Genomic DNA, 14,256 nt, shown 5'->3' on the forward strand with positions numbered 1-14,256 from the left:
CATCCAGCCTCTGAATTTATAAACTCAGTTTATAATAATATAATTTAAATAACAATAATTATAAATCTAAAATATTATTACATTTCAAAATAACATTTATTTATTCAATAAATAAAAATTAATTATAAATTACAATAAATCCTCAACAATGGCTGATAGTCGACAATTTTTTTTAATAGTTTTAAATACATGTCTTTTAGGCAATGTATATACAAATAAATAATACATAAATAACCACACCTTTTCCATGTTTTGTTTCCCAGTCATGTGAGATTTAATGGCTATTTTATAGAGCAGTTTCTAGCAGATAACTAAAAATACTGCATATCCGCTACAAACGACTTTTTAACATTTAAAGTTTCCATATTGGCATGCCCGTAAATCACAATTCCCTCATATTTCCATTAATCGTGTGAACCAAATTCACTTGGAAAAATGTAAAGGGATTTTATATGCTCACCAGAATTTGCCTGATTTGCATATATCGTCCGTGTACGTCAGCGAGTGTAAACACAAAATTCGTCTTCGAATCGCGTCGATGATATCGAAAGCGCTCTTTCGCCTATTTATTTCCTTCATCTCGTCGTCGTCGTCGTCGCAGATCTGGCCTCGATTCAAGTATAGTTGAATAAAGGATTCAAGGAAAAGAAAGAAAGGGCGGGAGGAGGGGTGCGCGAGAGAGCGCCGTCAGCGCGCATGCGCCGGAGGCTCTGTTCTATCGAAGAATCAAGTAAATAGAAGTGGAGTGTCAGAGCGGGGCGGTGACGTCACTGCTCCACATTGAGCTCGAGCCTGGCCGCGGTAGTAGTGAGTGAGATAGATCGCGCGCAGGTCGTAGTAAAGCGCACGGCTACTATGAAGTTCTGTTTGTAACTTAATTATTACTTTGAGTGAGCGCGATAGGAGCTTTTTTTTCCCCCTCACAGCATCCGCAGACGTTTCAGAGAGGACTGTGCTCGATTTTCGGAGGGTTTTTTCCACCTAAAAGAGCGATGTCGTCCGCGGCGGTTGCTGCTTCGAGGAGGCAGTCGTGTTATTTATGTGACTTGCCCCGCATGCCGTGGGCTATGATCTGGGATTTTACCGAACCCGTTTGCAGAGGATGTGTGAACTACGAAGGAGCAGACAGGATCGAGTTTGTAATTGAAACCGCTCGGCAGCTCAAAAGAGCTCATGGATTTCAGGACGGTAGACCGGCAGGACCGGGAAAACAGTTGTCGGGGAAAGACATCCAGGCGTTGAATCACACTCCCGGAGACCCAGGTTCGCGTCCGCCGCAACCCCTAGACCGTTACCCGCTCTCAGAGCGTCCACCGAGGCTAGGACCCGAATATCCGTCAGCACGGCACGCCAATGGCATCCCGGTGCCGAATGGATTCTCAAAACCGGACGATCCACCGGAACTCAACCGCCAGAGTCCGAACCCGCGGAGGACTAGCGGCGTGCCGCCCAATCTAGTGCCTTTGGGGAACGGCAGCATGGTGCACGCGATTAACGGGAGACCGGGACAGCTCTCGGGTCTCAGCCCTGCGGACCTCGGTGGGAATAAACGCCCAGCCTCGGTCTCCAGCACGGAGCACGACAAGGACAAACACCAGCACCGACCGGACAGCATGACGCCGGACATCAGCGACAACCACAAGACCCGGCCAGACGACTGGATCAACAAGAACAAAACCAATCTAATGGCGCTCAACCCGTACGACAGCAGATTTAAGAAGGAGCACATGCAGCAGAGAGTCATGTACGATACTAATGCTCCTGCATCCAAATCAGGTATGTTTAAAATACCTTTTTTCCCTGTTTTCAATCTTTTTGTATAGTGAAATGTGTGTATAAATGTGTAATAAACATACGAGTATTTACATTTTGACTTTTGATATATATATGATATCTAGATGCATCCAATAAATGCCATATTTTTCAATCTTGTATAGGAAAATGTGTGTGTGTGTGATTTGTGATATTCTGTTGTTTCAATAGTCAAATACGGACAAACCTATTAACCGTTGGGTTTAAAATGTAATAAAAAAATTAAACCAACGGTTGACATACTCAACCGTTGGGTTTAAAAATGATTTAAAAAAAACTTAAACCAAAAGTTTTAGTTTTACATTTTTTATTTAAATTTTAAACCCAACGGTTAGGTTTGTCCATATTTGACCGTTGAAACAACACAGCGTTTTTTATTGTGTGTGTGTGTGTGTATAATATCTAGATGCATACAGTAGAATGCCACTATAGTCTCTTAAATGGCCTGCTTTGAATGCCAGCACTATGGCATGAGTCAGCTGCAAGAAAATTTCCGCTGATCAAAGCTCAACGTGTATTTGCATGTGGTGCATTTGCAGTCGAGCCTCATTGTTATGTCTGGCACTACAATGCATCACCGCGTCCTTGCATAAAGCCGCGTTGTGCTAGTATAGTGCAGCCCATTCATGCATACTCATGCTTTTTTGCAGATAGAGGCAAACATCCCAAGAATCTGAAGAGAAAAGCCTCTCCGGAGCCGGATGGGGAGGGCAGCGGCGGGAAGATTAATGGAGAAGGACAGTGGCTCCCAGCGCCGGCGGATGGTGGAATGAAGATGCCTCCAGTGCAAACGCCTAGCTTCGCCTCCCCGCCGTCCACGATATCCCCACACCCCCGTACGACCCCACCAGAGCCCGCTTCCGCCGCCACCGCCTCTCAGAACGGACATTCCCCAATGGCGGCGCTCATAATGGCGGCAGACAACGCCGGCGGAAACAGCTCGCCTAAAGACGCCAACCAAGTCCACTCAACGACGCGCAGAAACAGCAGTAGCCCACTATCACCCAACCAACGGCGGCTGGCACAGGGTTCAGGAACGCCTCACGTGCCGGGAATGGATCCGGTTCATCCTCAAAGCATCCCGGACTCGTCGGTTCCCAATAGCATCCCGCTGTGCTGCACGCTTTGCCACGAGAGGCTGGAGGACACACACTTTGTGCAGTGCCCTTCGGTGCCGTCACACAAGTTCTGCTTCCCGTGTTCCCGGGAAAGCATCAAACAGCAGGGCGCTACCGGAGAAGTGTACTGTCCGAGCGGAGAGAAATGCCCTCTGGTGGGATCCAACGTACCCTGGGCTTTCATGCAAGGTGAAATAGCCACCATTCTCGCCGGAGACGTCAAAGTAAAAAAGGAGCGGGACCCTTGATTTCCTTTTTTGTTTGTTTTTCCTTCCCTTTTTTGAAAATATTCAAAAATATTGGTCTATATAAATATATAAATATGAATACCACATGCATACATCCAGACAGAAACTAATGGACTTGTATATAATGGACATAAGGGACATGCATACTTCGTAAACATTGCTGTACATTTTTTGATTTTTTGAATACATTGTGTTTCTATATTTTTTGAAGATAAAAGGTATGTACTCATTATTATAACGGACTACGTTCTTCTTTGTCGATGTTTAACGATTTCTTGATGTACTTTTAGGTATGGTGGCAGTTCCTGTTAAACGTAGAATGTGACTAATGCAACTCTACGAGCACTTGGCAAACATTGGAAAACGCTTCTAGCTGTACTTGTATGCACTTGTTTAAAATTGCCAAATACATTTTCTGATCTTGTATTAATGGAGAGTCTCTGCTTGCTTCTTCTGAGGATCTGAGCGTTTTTGATTTGACGAGACGACTGGAAAGCGTTATGAAGGGCTAATGTCCAACGTACGTCCTCTCGGATGTGTTGATCAATTATTCATTTTGGCCAGGACACACTTTACGTTCCAGTGTTCATGTTACAGTGCGTTTAGTAAACCAAGTACTAAAAATCAGAATGCAGCCTAGTTAATACATAATACTGTGTCTGAGACATGTAACATGGGCACTGACATGTAAATCATTACCGTAACCATTTATCTGGGTCGTGTTTGGGTACGTTAGGTAGGAGGGCTTTGTGCATTGTGTGTTGCAGGAAATTGCCTCATCAGACACGGGTAAAGTTGGATGAAAATGACTCTGTGTGTGTGTGACTAATACTGAATAACCCCAAAATATGTGTACGTCACCTCAGTTCCTCATTTGACTTGTCCACTTAAATCTTATACATTTGTTTTAGCATGCATGCATTATATTTTGCTGCGCTATATCAATGCAAAGAGTTACATAACACGAGCAGTGCAACAATGGCATGAGTATCAATCTCTCCCCACCTGTGCAGAGCCTCAAAAGAAATGCGATGAATATGGCAGCTTGTAAAACAGCATACGGTCACATGCTCAACTGGAATTCCCGAGTCACTGTCTCTAGTTTACTGTTGTTTGGTATCTTGACTATGGCATTTTAAACATGGCATGCATGTTATGTTTAAGTTTTGCATATAGGGTGTTTTGTTTTTTAATTAACCAATGCAATTATTTATAGCAATTAGCATGCATTCATTTTGCTGCAAAATATCAATGCAAACAGTTACACAACAAGAGCAGTGCAACAATGCAATGAAGGGGATTGTTGTTCATGAATATAAACCTCTCGTCACTCATGCACAAAGCCTCAAGAAATGCGATGAATGCGGTAGCTTGTAAAAACACATGCTCAACCCTGGTATTCCCGAGTCACTCCCTAGTCTATTCTTGCTTGTTATCTTGACCTATAGGATTTCAACATGGCATGCATGTTATCCGTGTAAATTTAGCTTTTGTTTGAATTAGCATGTTAAAATATCAACCAATGCATTTATTTATAGCAGTTTTAAATGCATGCAAGCATCATATTTTAGTGTGCAATATCAATGCCAGCAGTTACATAACAGGACCATTGCATTGGAATGAAGTGGGTTGGTGTGTATGAATATAAATCTCTCCTCACACATGCACAGAACCTCGAAAGAAATGCAATGAGCGCGATAGCTTTTAATTTAACGTAATGTATATTATCGATAAGCATTGCATATAGGGTGATTTTATGTTTATGAATTAGCTTGTTAGAAATCTATTTATGTTTTTTTGCAGTTTTAAATGCATGCGTCATATTTTGCTGTACAACATCAATGCAAACAGTTACACAACAAGAGCAGTGCGACAATGCAATGAAGTGTGTTGGAGTGCATGAATATAAATCTCTCCCAACGCGCGCAGAGCCTAAAAGGAAATGCGATGAATGCGGTAACTTGTAAAACAACACGTGGTCACGTGCTCAACTCTGGAATAGCCGAGTCATTGTGTTTAGTTTACTCTTGTGTCATGCATGTTATCTGTAGGGTGTTTTCTGTTTGAATTAGCATGGTAATAATATCATGCAGTTGATCTAAGCATACAAAGCATACAAAGGTTACAAAAAAAACATAAGGAGGATTACTGGATACTGCATATTCCTTTCAACTGCAACATCTCTCGACCCAAACGAAACCTTAAGGTTCATTCAGAGATGCATCAACACCATTAGTGGTTTTAGCAGGGGCTGTTACTGGAAATGCACACTCGAATAACAAACCGCTCATTATTTAGTGCAGGATTATCAGGAATGTGTAGATGAAGCCATACAGTCTCCACCGCAGATGATTATTGTAATTGGAACGGCAAAGGGAAGATCACGCAACCCTGACCCGTCGAGGCATGACAATGTTGAATTAGGAAGATGAGAAATAGGGAGCGTGAAGCATTGGGAAAGTCTCAAAATAACTTGTGGTGGTCTGGTCAACGGAAATATTTTCCACAGCTTGCAAGTTTGAAAGATAAGCAGCTGGTTATGTCTTTGATCAGTGTCTTGCGTGAGTGTTGAGGTGACCTTTACCCTCCTCCCTCCCAAAATCAGCCTGTGCTTTGAGTTTCCTTCCACTGATGTTGCTTCATTATTATTGCTGTTCTTTGTGTAAGTAAGCAGGGCTAAAGTGCATGCATAAATCTAATCAACTTTTAATCCAATTAGCATCTTGGGGTTGTTCTTCTACGGTGATATTTTAATGTATTTGTGCACTGTTAAAAAATCTCAACTCATACTTTGTTTGGCTTTTTTTGAGTTTTACTTGCGTCCAAAAAGATGATATTTTGTCAGTTTATCTTTTTTTTTTTTTTTACATTTTCAATTTTTTGTGCAACACAGATCTATTTTTTAAATTTAAATAGAAGCAGACAAACAAAACAAGCAAATCACGCCAGCTGTTGATGGCGTTTGCTTAGGCAAGCGTTGCTTTTACAACTGCTTTGAACAAACCCCTGACGCTATTAAATGTTGGCAAACCTACCCAGAATGCACTAGTAACTCCAAAGCAACAAAACATTGTGGTGCAAAAGCAAAAAGCATAATGGTGGCCTAGTTTTGCACAAGCACGTAATAATGCATTTTCTTTTAAAAACTTGTTTTGCATGATTATCTGCTGTTGAAGTCTGTTGTTTTTGCAGCGGCCTTTATGAACGTGTTTATGAGTCCTGCATTAAACCCAGGAGCTCGTTGCTTGGTTTCACAGTAGTCTAGTAAACACAAGGTATCTTGGTGCTCTGAGGCATTTTCAATACGGTTGAACATCAATCCTCTGAGCCTTTACAGCCTCTAGACAGAATAAAGAAAGCCTCGCAAACACAATCATGCAAACGATACGTCTTGCTGCTCTGGGATTGCTGTATTTTTATTTTTATCCAGGACCCGAAATGCTAAGCCGCAGATTTCCTTGCTCAAATAAATGTACACTGTAAAAAATCCTTTAAATGTACGATAAAAAAACGAGAGCTGTGGTTGCCAGAAATTTACCGTAAAAAATACAGTAGCCACATTTTAGGTTTTACAGACTAAACTTAAATTTACAGTAAAAAAACGTATTTCATTAACTGATATAATATTAATTTACCGACCTATTGAAGTACTAATATCTGTGTTGTACCATTGTAATATACTGACACCCACCAATCACAGCAGTGATGAGAGTCACATGATGAATCACAGCTCATCACAAGCAGCTTTTCCACAAGAAAGGTAATATTAATATATAAGATGCACAGTGCCATTCACTCAAACACTAAACACCATCATACGCAAGAAATTTAAAAAGGCAATAAACATTAATTTAGAAAAAAATTGAAAAAATCAGTTATTTCAACAAAAATACATCAAATGTGAAGTGTCACGCAGGGAATCGTGGGAATGCCAATTTACGGGTCTTGAGTCTAAATTATACAATTTCTTGTTCTTTTTCACTTCCAAAAACGGTATTTTACTGTAAATTTAACTGTACAGTTAGATCTATCACAGTTATTCACCGTATACGGAAAACTTTGTTAACCAATCAACCGTTTTCCACCGTAGCATTTTTACAGTCTTTTACCATTAAAATCACGATCATTTTTTACAGTGTAGCTGTGAAATAAACCTGGTTGCCAGCGCGTTGAGCTTCCTAATGGCCATTCATTAGGCAGATAAGGGTCTGTGTTCGATGGTTAATCAGTGTCCGGTTTCCTAAAGCACGCTGTATTGAGGAACGTAAACCAAACTTGGCCTTTAAACCCGGACGCGGTGTTCTTATCTGCTCAGAAAGGCACTCAGATGCAATAAATCATTGATATTTTAGACACACTCAAAGCAGTGGAGAGGTTAACCGTGAGTGACCTGATGTAACTGGTTAACACAAAGATTTAAGGTAGATGTGTTTGTTGACAGATAACAGATGATGACAGTATGTGGGTATTTTTGTCATAACAGCTTAAAAATAGTCAACTTGACTAATTGTGTTTCTGTAACTGCTGCGTCGGCACAAATAACTTTACACTTCATGCAGGAATGTTGTTTTACTGAACAGCCGATGTTTTTTGTGTCACCCTGCAAGACGTATTTTACAAACCAATTTGCATTTCGCAACTCAGCACAAAAGTGACGCCCTCCTCGTTGGCCTTCTGCCCGTAAGACACTCCCAGCATGCATCTGTCTGTTGTGTTGTGCAACACCTTCACTTGCTGGTTTCAATAATCCCTGTATTGATGCTGGTTTGGGATGTTGTTGTAATTAAATTGTGTGAGATTAAATCAAGACTTTTTTTATTGAATTGAATCAACGTCTGCGTTTTGATGGATGAGGAATGTTAGCATAGATACATTCATTGTATGTCGAAGTTGTTGTGTAATGCAATTGCAAACCAATGAGATTGACCTGGATAATGTATGTAATATATCTTTATTATTAATTTAGAAAAGGCCATGCTAATTGTGAATTTAGTCAAAGCTAGATCTATATTTACAATACAGCACGACCTGTAGTGCTTTTAAACAATTATTCTTAATATTAAGGGCACGATTTTTCATTACAACATTATTTCATTAGGCGTATTCATTAAGTTCCATTCTTTCACTAGAATAATTTATAATATCATGTAATTTATGACTGGAACTCCATATTGACCAATCAGCATCCAGGACTGTACTTTTATACACACACACACACACACACACACACACACACACACACACACACACACACACACACACACACACACACACACACACACACACACACACACACACACACACACACATATATTTATATATATGTTCACTTAATTTTTTATATATATATATATATAGATGATATATATAATGATTATTTTATTATATCATTTAAATAATTATATGCCGTCGAAAAAGTCTGTACGTTTTTGAAAGAAGTCTCTTCTGCTTATCAAGGGTGCATTTATATGGTCAAAAATACAGTAAAAACAGTAATATTATGAAATATTATTAAAATATTAAAATAACTTTTTTTATGTGAATATATTGTGATCTTTTGTGATATATTATGATATTATGATCCTCCAGTAATCATTCTAATATGATGATTTGAGGCTCAAGAAACATTTATGATCACACACACACACACACACACACACACACACACACACACACACACACACACACACACACACACACACACACACACACACACACACACTTATATACAGTATATTTAAATTCTAATTCTATTTTGAACTGCCCATTTGTACAATTTGTATTTTTTTATTTAACCTAAAAATTATTAAAACATTTTCAAATGTAATTATAATAAAACACTCTATTTGCTCTACAGTCCAAAGCTTTAGTAAAATGGCCCCTGATTTCCCAGTATGAGCAGTGAAGTGCAGGTGTTATGGGCCTGATAAATGCACTAAACTCACGTCACTATAACATGCATTTATATACAGCTATAAACATTTTATGGCCTTTAAATGTGGGTTGTAGTGCAATTTCCTCTAAGAGAATGAATATTTCTTATCTCCAGCAACGGTGAACTTGTGTGAAGGACCGGCAGGAGACAGGAGGCCAGGGCGCTTAAATGTGTGTGTGTTTGTTTGGGAAAAACGAGGGATGAGACGAGTTGTTTTAAAGCGTTTTATCTGTCGATTCCCAGCGCACTCGTCCACACACTGCCGTCATGTGTGCATGTTGGTGGTCTCAGAAAAGGACAGCACTTCTTTGTCATGCTGTGTGTGTTTTAACTTTGAGTTACTGTGCAGATTTTGCATGACACTGTCTGACACTACAAACCAAAAGAGGAATAATTCAATATATATATATATATATATATATATATATATATATATATATATATATATATATATAATTACAATATATATAATTTATAAATATTTTATGTATGAATAACACATTTTTCTTTAAATATATACATGCATGTGTGTGTATTTATATACACAAAATAATTATACACAGTACACACATATATTATGTAAACACAAACGTTTTTGGATGCGATTAATCGCGATTAATCGTTGCACAGCCCTACATTGATATCATAAAGTCACTTTTTAAAGCTCGAAGTATGCATAAAACTATCATAACAGTGTCAATATGACTCGTTTGAAGCTTTCTGTGAGGAATAGACTGAAGTTGTTAAAATATTCGTTGATAACATTTGTGTTCCTCACAAGAGCAATATATTTTGAATCAACATGAGTGAGTAAATGACAGATTTTTAATTTCTGCATGAACTATTATTTGATATACAGTTTTCCTGTCATTAACCTTTAAATTGAGGTTATGTTTGTTTTTTTCAGACGATAGACAGCAGGAAGCGTCTGACGCGCTGAACTTTAGATCCTGGAAAATCCCCACAAAGTCTGTGAAACCGAACATCAGACGCATCTGATCTCATTCCTGTTTATGCAGCTCAGGTAATAATTACAAGAATTACTGCAAAAGTCGACAAACGCAGATGTGAATTCTTAGCCAGGGCGGTGCAAGTGTGTGTTTCCGTCGCATATTTATCGTGTGTTGTGTGTTCAGCGCACAAAAGAAAGCATTACACATTTCAGCTTTCATTAAATTGCTCAGTGCAATTCTATTCAAGACAAATCTGATGGTAGAAGACAAAAGTTTATGCAAATGCTTATTTAACAACACAAGTCAGCTTTATTTCTATAGCGCTTTATACAATACAGATTGTTTCAAAGCCGTGATAATAGGAAACTAATTGAATCAATGATGCAAACTTCATCAAATTCAAGTCAGTTTAATATTGATTCAGTTCAGTTCAATAACTGTACAGTTATCAATTATGAAACGAGGTCAATTCAGCTATAAGCATCTCTACAGAAGTCAGTATTCAGCTCAATCCAGTTCAGTGTTGATTCAGTTTAGGTCAATAACAGTGTTGATGTTGCAGCTCGGCAGCAATAATGTTTCTGTTTACTCCAAAAAAATGTATTTTTAAAAAAAACTAGTGCGTTTATGATTACTATAAGAAATTACGGTAACACTTTATTTTACAGTGTCCTTGTTACATATGTTGCATGTAATTACCATAGTAATAACAGTAAATTATGCATAATTACATGCAACTAACCCTCAACCAAATCCTAATCCTATAGTAAGTACATATAGTTAATTAATATTACACTGTACTTAAATATATAATTACACTGTAACAATGAAACCTTAAAATAAAGTGTAACCGAAATTACGATAAGCATAGCGTTTTGTTTTTGTTAGTGTCCCTTTTGGCAATGCAGATATGTACTCGCATTGTGTTTTGAATTGCATTCTGATATTGGCGTTTGCAAACATGCACTTTTAGGCCTCACTGTCAAAATCAGCGCATAAGTGCATGAGAATGTCTTTCTGTCTGCGCTCATTCACCTACTTTCACTGTTACTATCCATTTTGCTAATTCTAGGCCACCTATTCTGTCCAATCTAGGCCATTATAAAGTTATTTTTATATAAAAGAGAGCGCAACTATTGCACACGTCGAGCAGACATATATGTGACACTATGATAAATCCAACAACTGTGCCAAAAATAAAATCTGGTCCACATCCACCAAATCCCAGTATAGATGATGCATTGGTTAATTTAGGACTGCAAGGGAAAAACAAGGTCAGTCCCGAATCGAGGACACCTTGGAATCCGTCTCTCTTCATCTCTTTAGAGTTCGGCCCACTTCTACACGACCACGAGCTCGAGACAAGTCTTTTCCTCCCGGAGTTTAACTGGCAATTAGGTTGTGTGGGCTGAGATCCGGGCATATGTAAGAAATCCCGCTTTGATGGCAGGCTTGGACAGGGATATTGAGCTGGGTTGGTCCTTCCCGGGTATTTAGCCGCTCTGCCACATAAGGCAAAATAGCTGAAGCCCCAAATCAGTAATTTTGAAAACATTAAAGAAGAGTGCAGATGAAAGGAGCGGGGGTTTCCCTCCTCTGTTCCCGCAGAAACTGACTGCACTCGGAGACGGCTAGTAAAGATGGAATTAAACGGGAGTTTTTTTTACTGATTTACAACTTTTTTTAACATTTTTTCCATTTATAAAGTTTTTATATGATTCAATGACAAAGTATGATGAAAAAATAAAAATTATAGTAAATTTCACAAATAATTACAAAGAAATGGAAAGTAACACACTGAATTAAACAGACATTTTTAAATAATATTTACTTGGGGAATTTTTTTAAATTTTTTGTAAGAAATCTTTCTTTTTTTAATCTTTATTTACAACTTTACAGTTGTTTTTATTTAGTAATTAACAACTTTTTGTTACCCTGCGTTCTATTATTGTCGACGAACCGACTCGGCCCTCGGATATGACGTCACTTCCACACTTCAAGCGTTTTGGTATGTTTTGCGCGTCCGAGTCGGAGAAAAAACATGGATGCCACCCGGGAAGCTGTTGCTATGGTAGCACTGGCCGAGTACCAGGCGCTTATCAAAACGCAGCCATTCGAACTTCTAAAATTTTCACTTCATTTCATGTTTTAGTTTATCTTCTGTTAGCAACTTTAGTAACACCCGTTTGAAACAAGGCTTCATTCAATATTGCACTCACAAGAAGACCGATTCCCACAGGCAGTGATATTGCAGTAATACCAGTGATTAAAATCGTCATTTAAACAACCAAAGCGGTCCAAAAACAATGAAAACAATTCATACAAGTCTCACAGTGCGCAGCCATCTTGGATTCCGTATCCGAATTCTTGCTCGGTGTCCTCACGGTTGTCCGTGTAATATATACTGTATATAAATAATAGAACGCACCGTAAGTTGGCATTCACTTTTGTTGAAGACGTCAGCCCACATTATTTCAACAAGTTTTAAAATAATTTAAAATAACAATGGAATTCCTGGTGAAAACTACATTACCCATGATGCTTTACAGAGAATTTCACCAATCAGAGAGACAAAACAAGCAAATCGCAGCACCAACGAAGCACCGCAAGTGATGTTATCAAGTCACAGTTTTTATATACATAACATTTTTATTGTTTTTAATTCGATTATGCTGTTTGCAATGCTTCATGGGATTGTATTTCTTTAGTTTTGTTATAGTATAGCTAAAAACAGTGAAAATCTGTTTATTCTGTAAAATAGACATTTTGATTAATTTTCTGGGTTAAAGGATGAAGGATTCACGCATACGAACAATACTTCTCACACATGGACTATTGGATCAAGGACTCTCGGATAAGTGATAATTTTTCTGATCTGACTATTGAGTTGTCAATATTCTTTGTTGGTTAATCTTCTTAGGCCTGTCTTTGTCATATCTCAAGTATTAATACAGTGTTTTTCATGAATCGCTCATGCCTGATGAGTGCCCTGAACTTTTAAGTGACTTCTGGTTTACATAGGTTGTAAGCCAAGTTTGTTACAATTCTTGTCAACCTGAAATGCTTTGTTTTACAAACATTTATTGTAACTGTTGTGAGCCCTCATTTGTGTTTTCTATTTCTGAAATAAGGATTGACCTCGAATGCTGTGTCAGTCCATCTATAACCACATTAGAAAACCAGGCCTTTAAAAATAGAAATTAGAGCTCAGTCTTCCAGCCCATCCATACACGCCACACTTCTTTTTGTGGACATCAAAAGCGCTTCCACTGTTTCCATTTTAAATCTCAAGCTGCTGCCAAATCAAAGACTGAGCACTGAAGAAACCGATCCAAAGCGTCCCGTACAGAACAGCTGTTATCAGCATCAGTGCTTGATTTGAGCTCAACTTACATACAGACTTTGGATAAAGAGTGCAGATGAGGATTTTCACAGAAACTGGAAGAAGGAGAAAATGGTTCACAAGCCCAATAGAGGGTGAATGGAGACAATTTCCAAGTGAAAAAATATTTTTTGTCAGCCATGATTTTTTCATTTGTATTTTTCTTATTTTTGGTTGATATAAATATGTACTAATTTAAACCTAATTTGTATATATTTATCTATTTGTGTGTGTATATATTAATAAAAACATATATATATATATATATATATATATATATATATATATATATATACATATTTAAAGTATATATTAAGTATAAAGTAAATACATTCTCTATATATTTTTTAAAATATTATTTTTATCTTTTATTAATGTTTATATATTAAGATATAAATATATATATTTGCATTTATATATATATATATGTGTGTGTATGTATAATCTGTTTATACTAAGTGTGTGTGTGTATATATATATTATGTTACAAATTAAGAATATAAAAAGTATAATGTAGAAAGTAAATGCATTTACAATATTATTATTTTAAATATGAGTTTTATTTATTAATGTTTATATATGAATATTTAAATATTTATATTTTCATTTTATATATATATATATATATATATATATATATATATATATATATATATATATATATATATATAATTGTTTAATTGTTTTGTTTTTATAAAAAAATATTTTAATAGGCTAGGTTAAATTTTACTGTTTTTTTAATTTATTTTTTTACATTTTAGCCTATTTTACTTTAACATTTATGGAAAGGAATGCACAGACTTTAGAT

At 37.4% G+C, this 14,256-nt stretch overlaps 1 protein-coding gene and 1 long non-coding RNA gene across 2 annotated transcripts in view; both read left to right on the top strand.

Annotated features, from left to right (window-relative positions):
• LOC143724408 (uncharacterized) overlaps positions 1–12,920 on the top strand; it is a 55,779-nt gene extending 42,859 nt beyond the window's left edge. Inside the window, exons 2-3 of the long non-coding RNA XR_013197370.1 lie at positions 10,021–10,137; positions 12,856–12,920. This is a non-coding gene — a long non-coding RNA (uncharacterized LOC143724408). The remainder of the gene's footprint in view (positions 1–10,020; positions 10,138–12,855) is intronic.
• Positions 261–3,608, top strand: irf2bp2a (interferon regulatory factor 2 binding protein 2a). The gene is made up of 2 exons (XM_077217385.1): positions 261–1,776; positions 2,463–3,608. Exons 1-2 carry the CDS (start codon positions 993–995, stop codon positions 3,176–3,178), a joined length of 1,500 nt encoding a protein of 499 aa, XP_077073500.1. The 5' UTR covers positions 261–992; the 3' UTR covers positions 3,179–3,608.
• Positions 12,921–14,256: the final 1,336 nt, after the last annotated feature.

The sequence above is a fragment of the Siphateles boraxobius genome, unplaced genomic scaffold (genome assembly GCF_051911475.1).
Source record: "Siphateles boraxobius isolate OS27281-9 unplaced genomic scaffold, OSU_SipBor_1 73, whole genome shotgun sequence".
In the NCBI taxonomy this organism is placed as follows: Eukaryota; Metazoa; Chordata; class Actinopteri; order Cypriniformes; family Leuciscidae; genus Siphateles; species Siphateles boraxobius.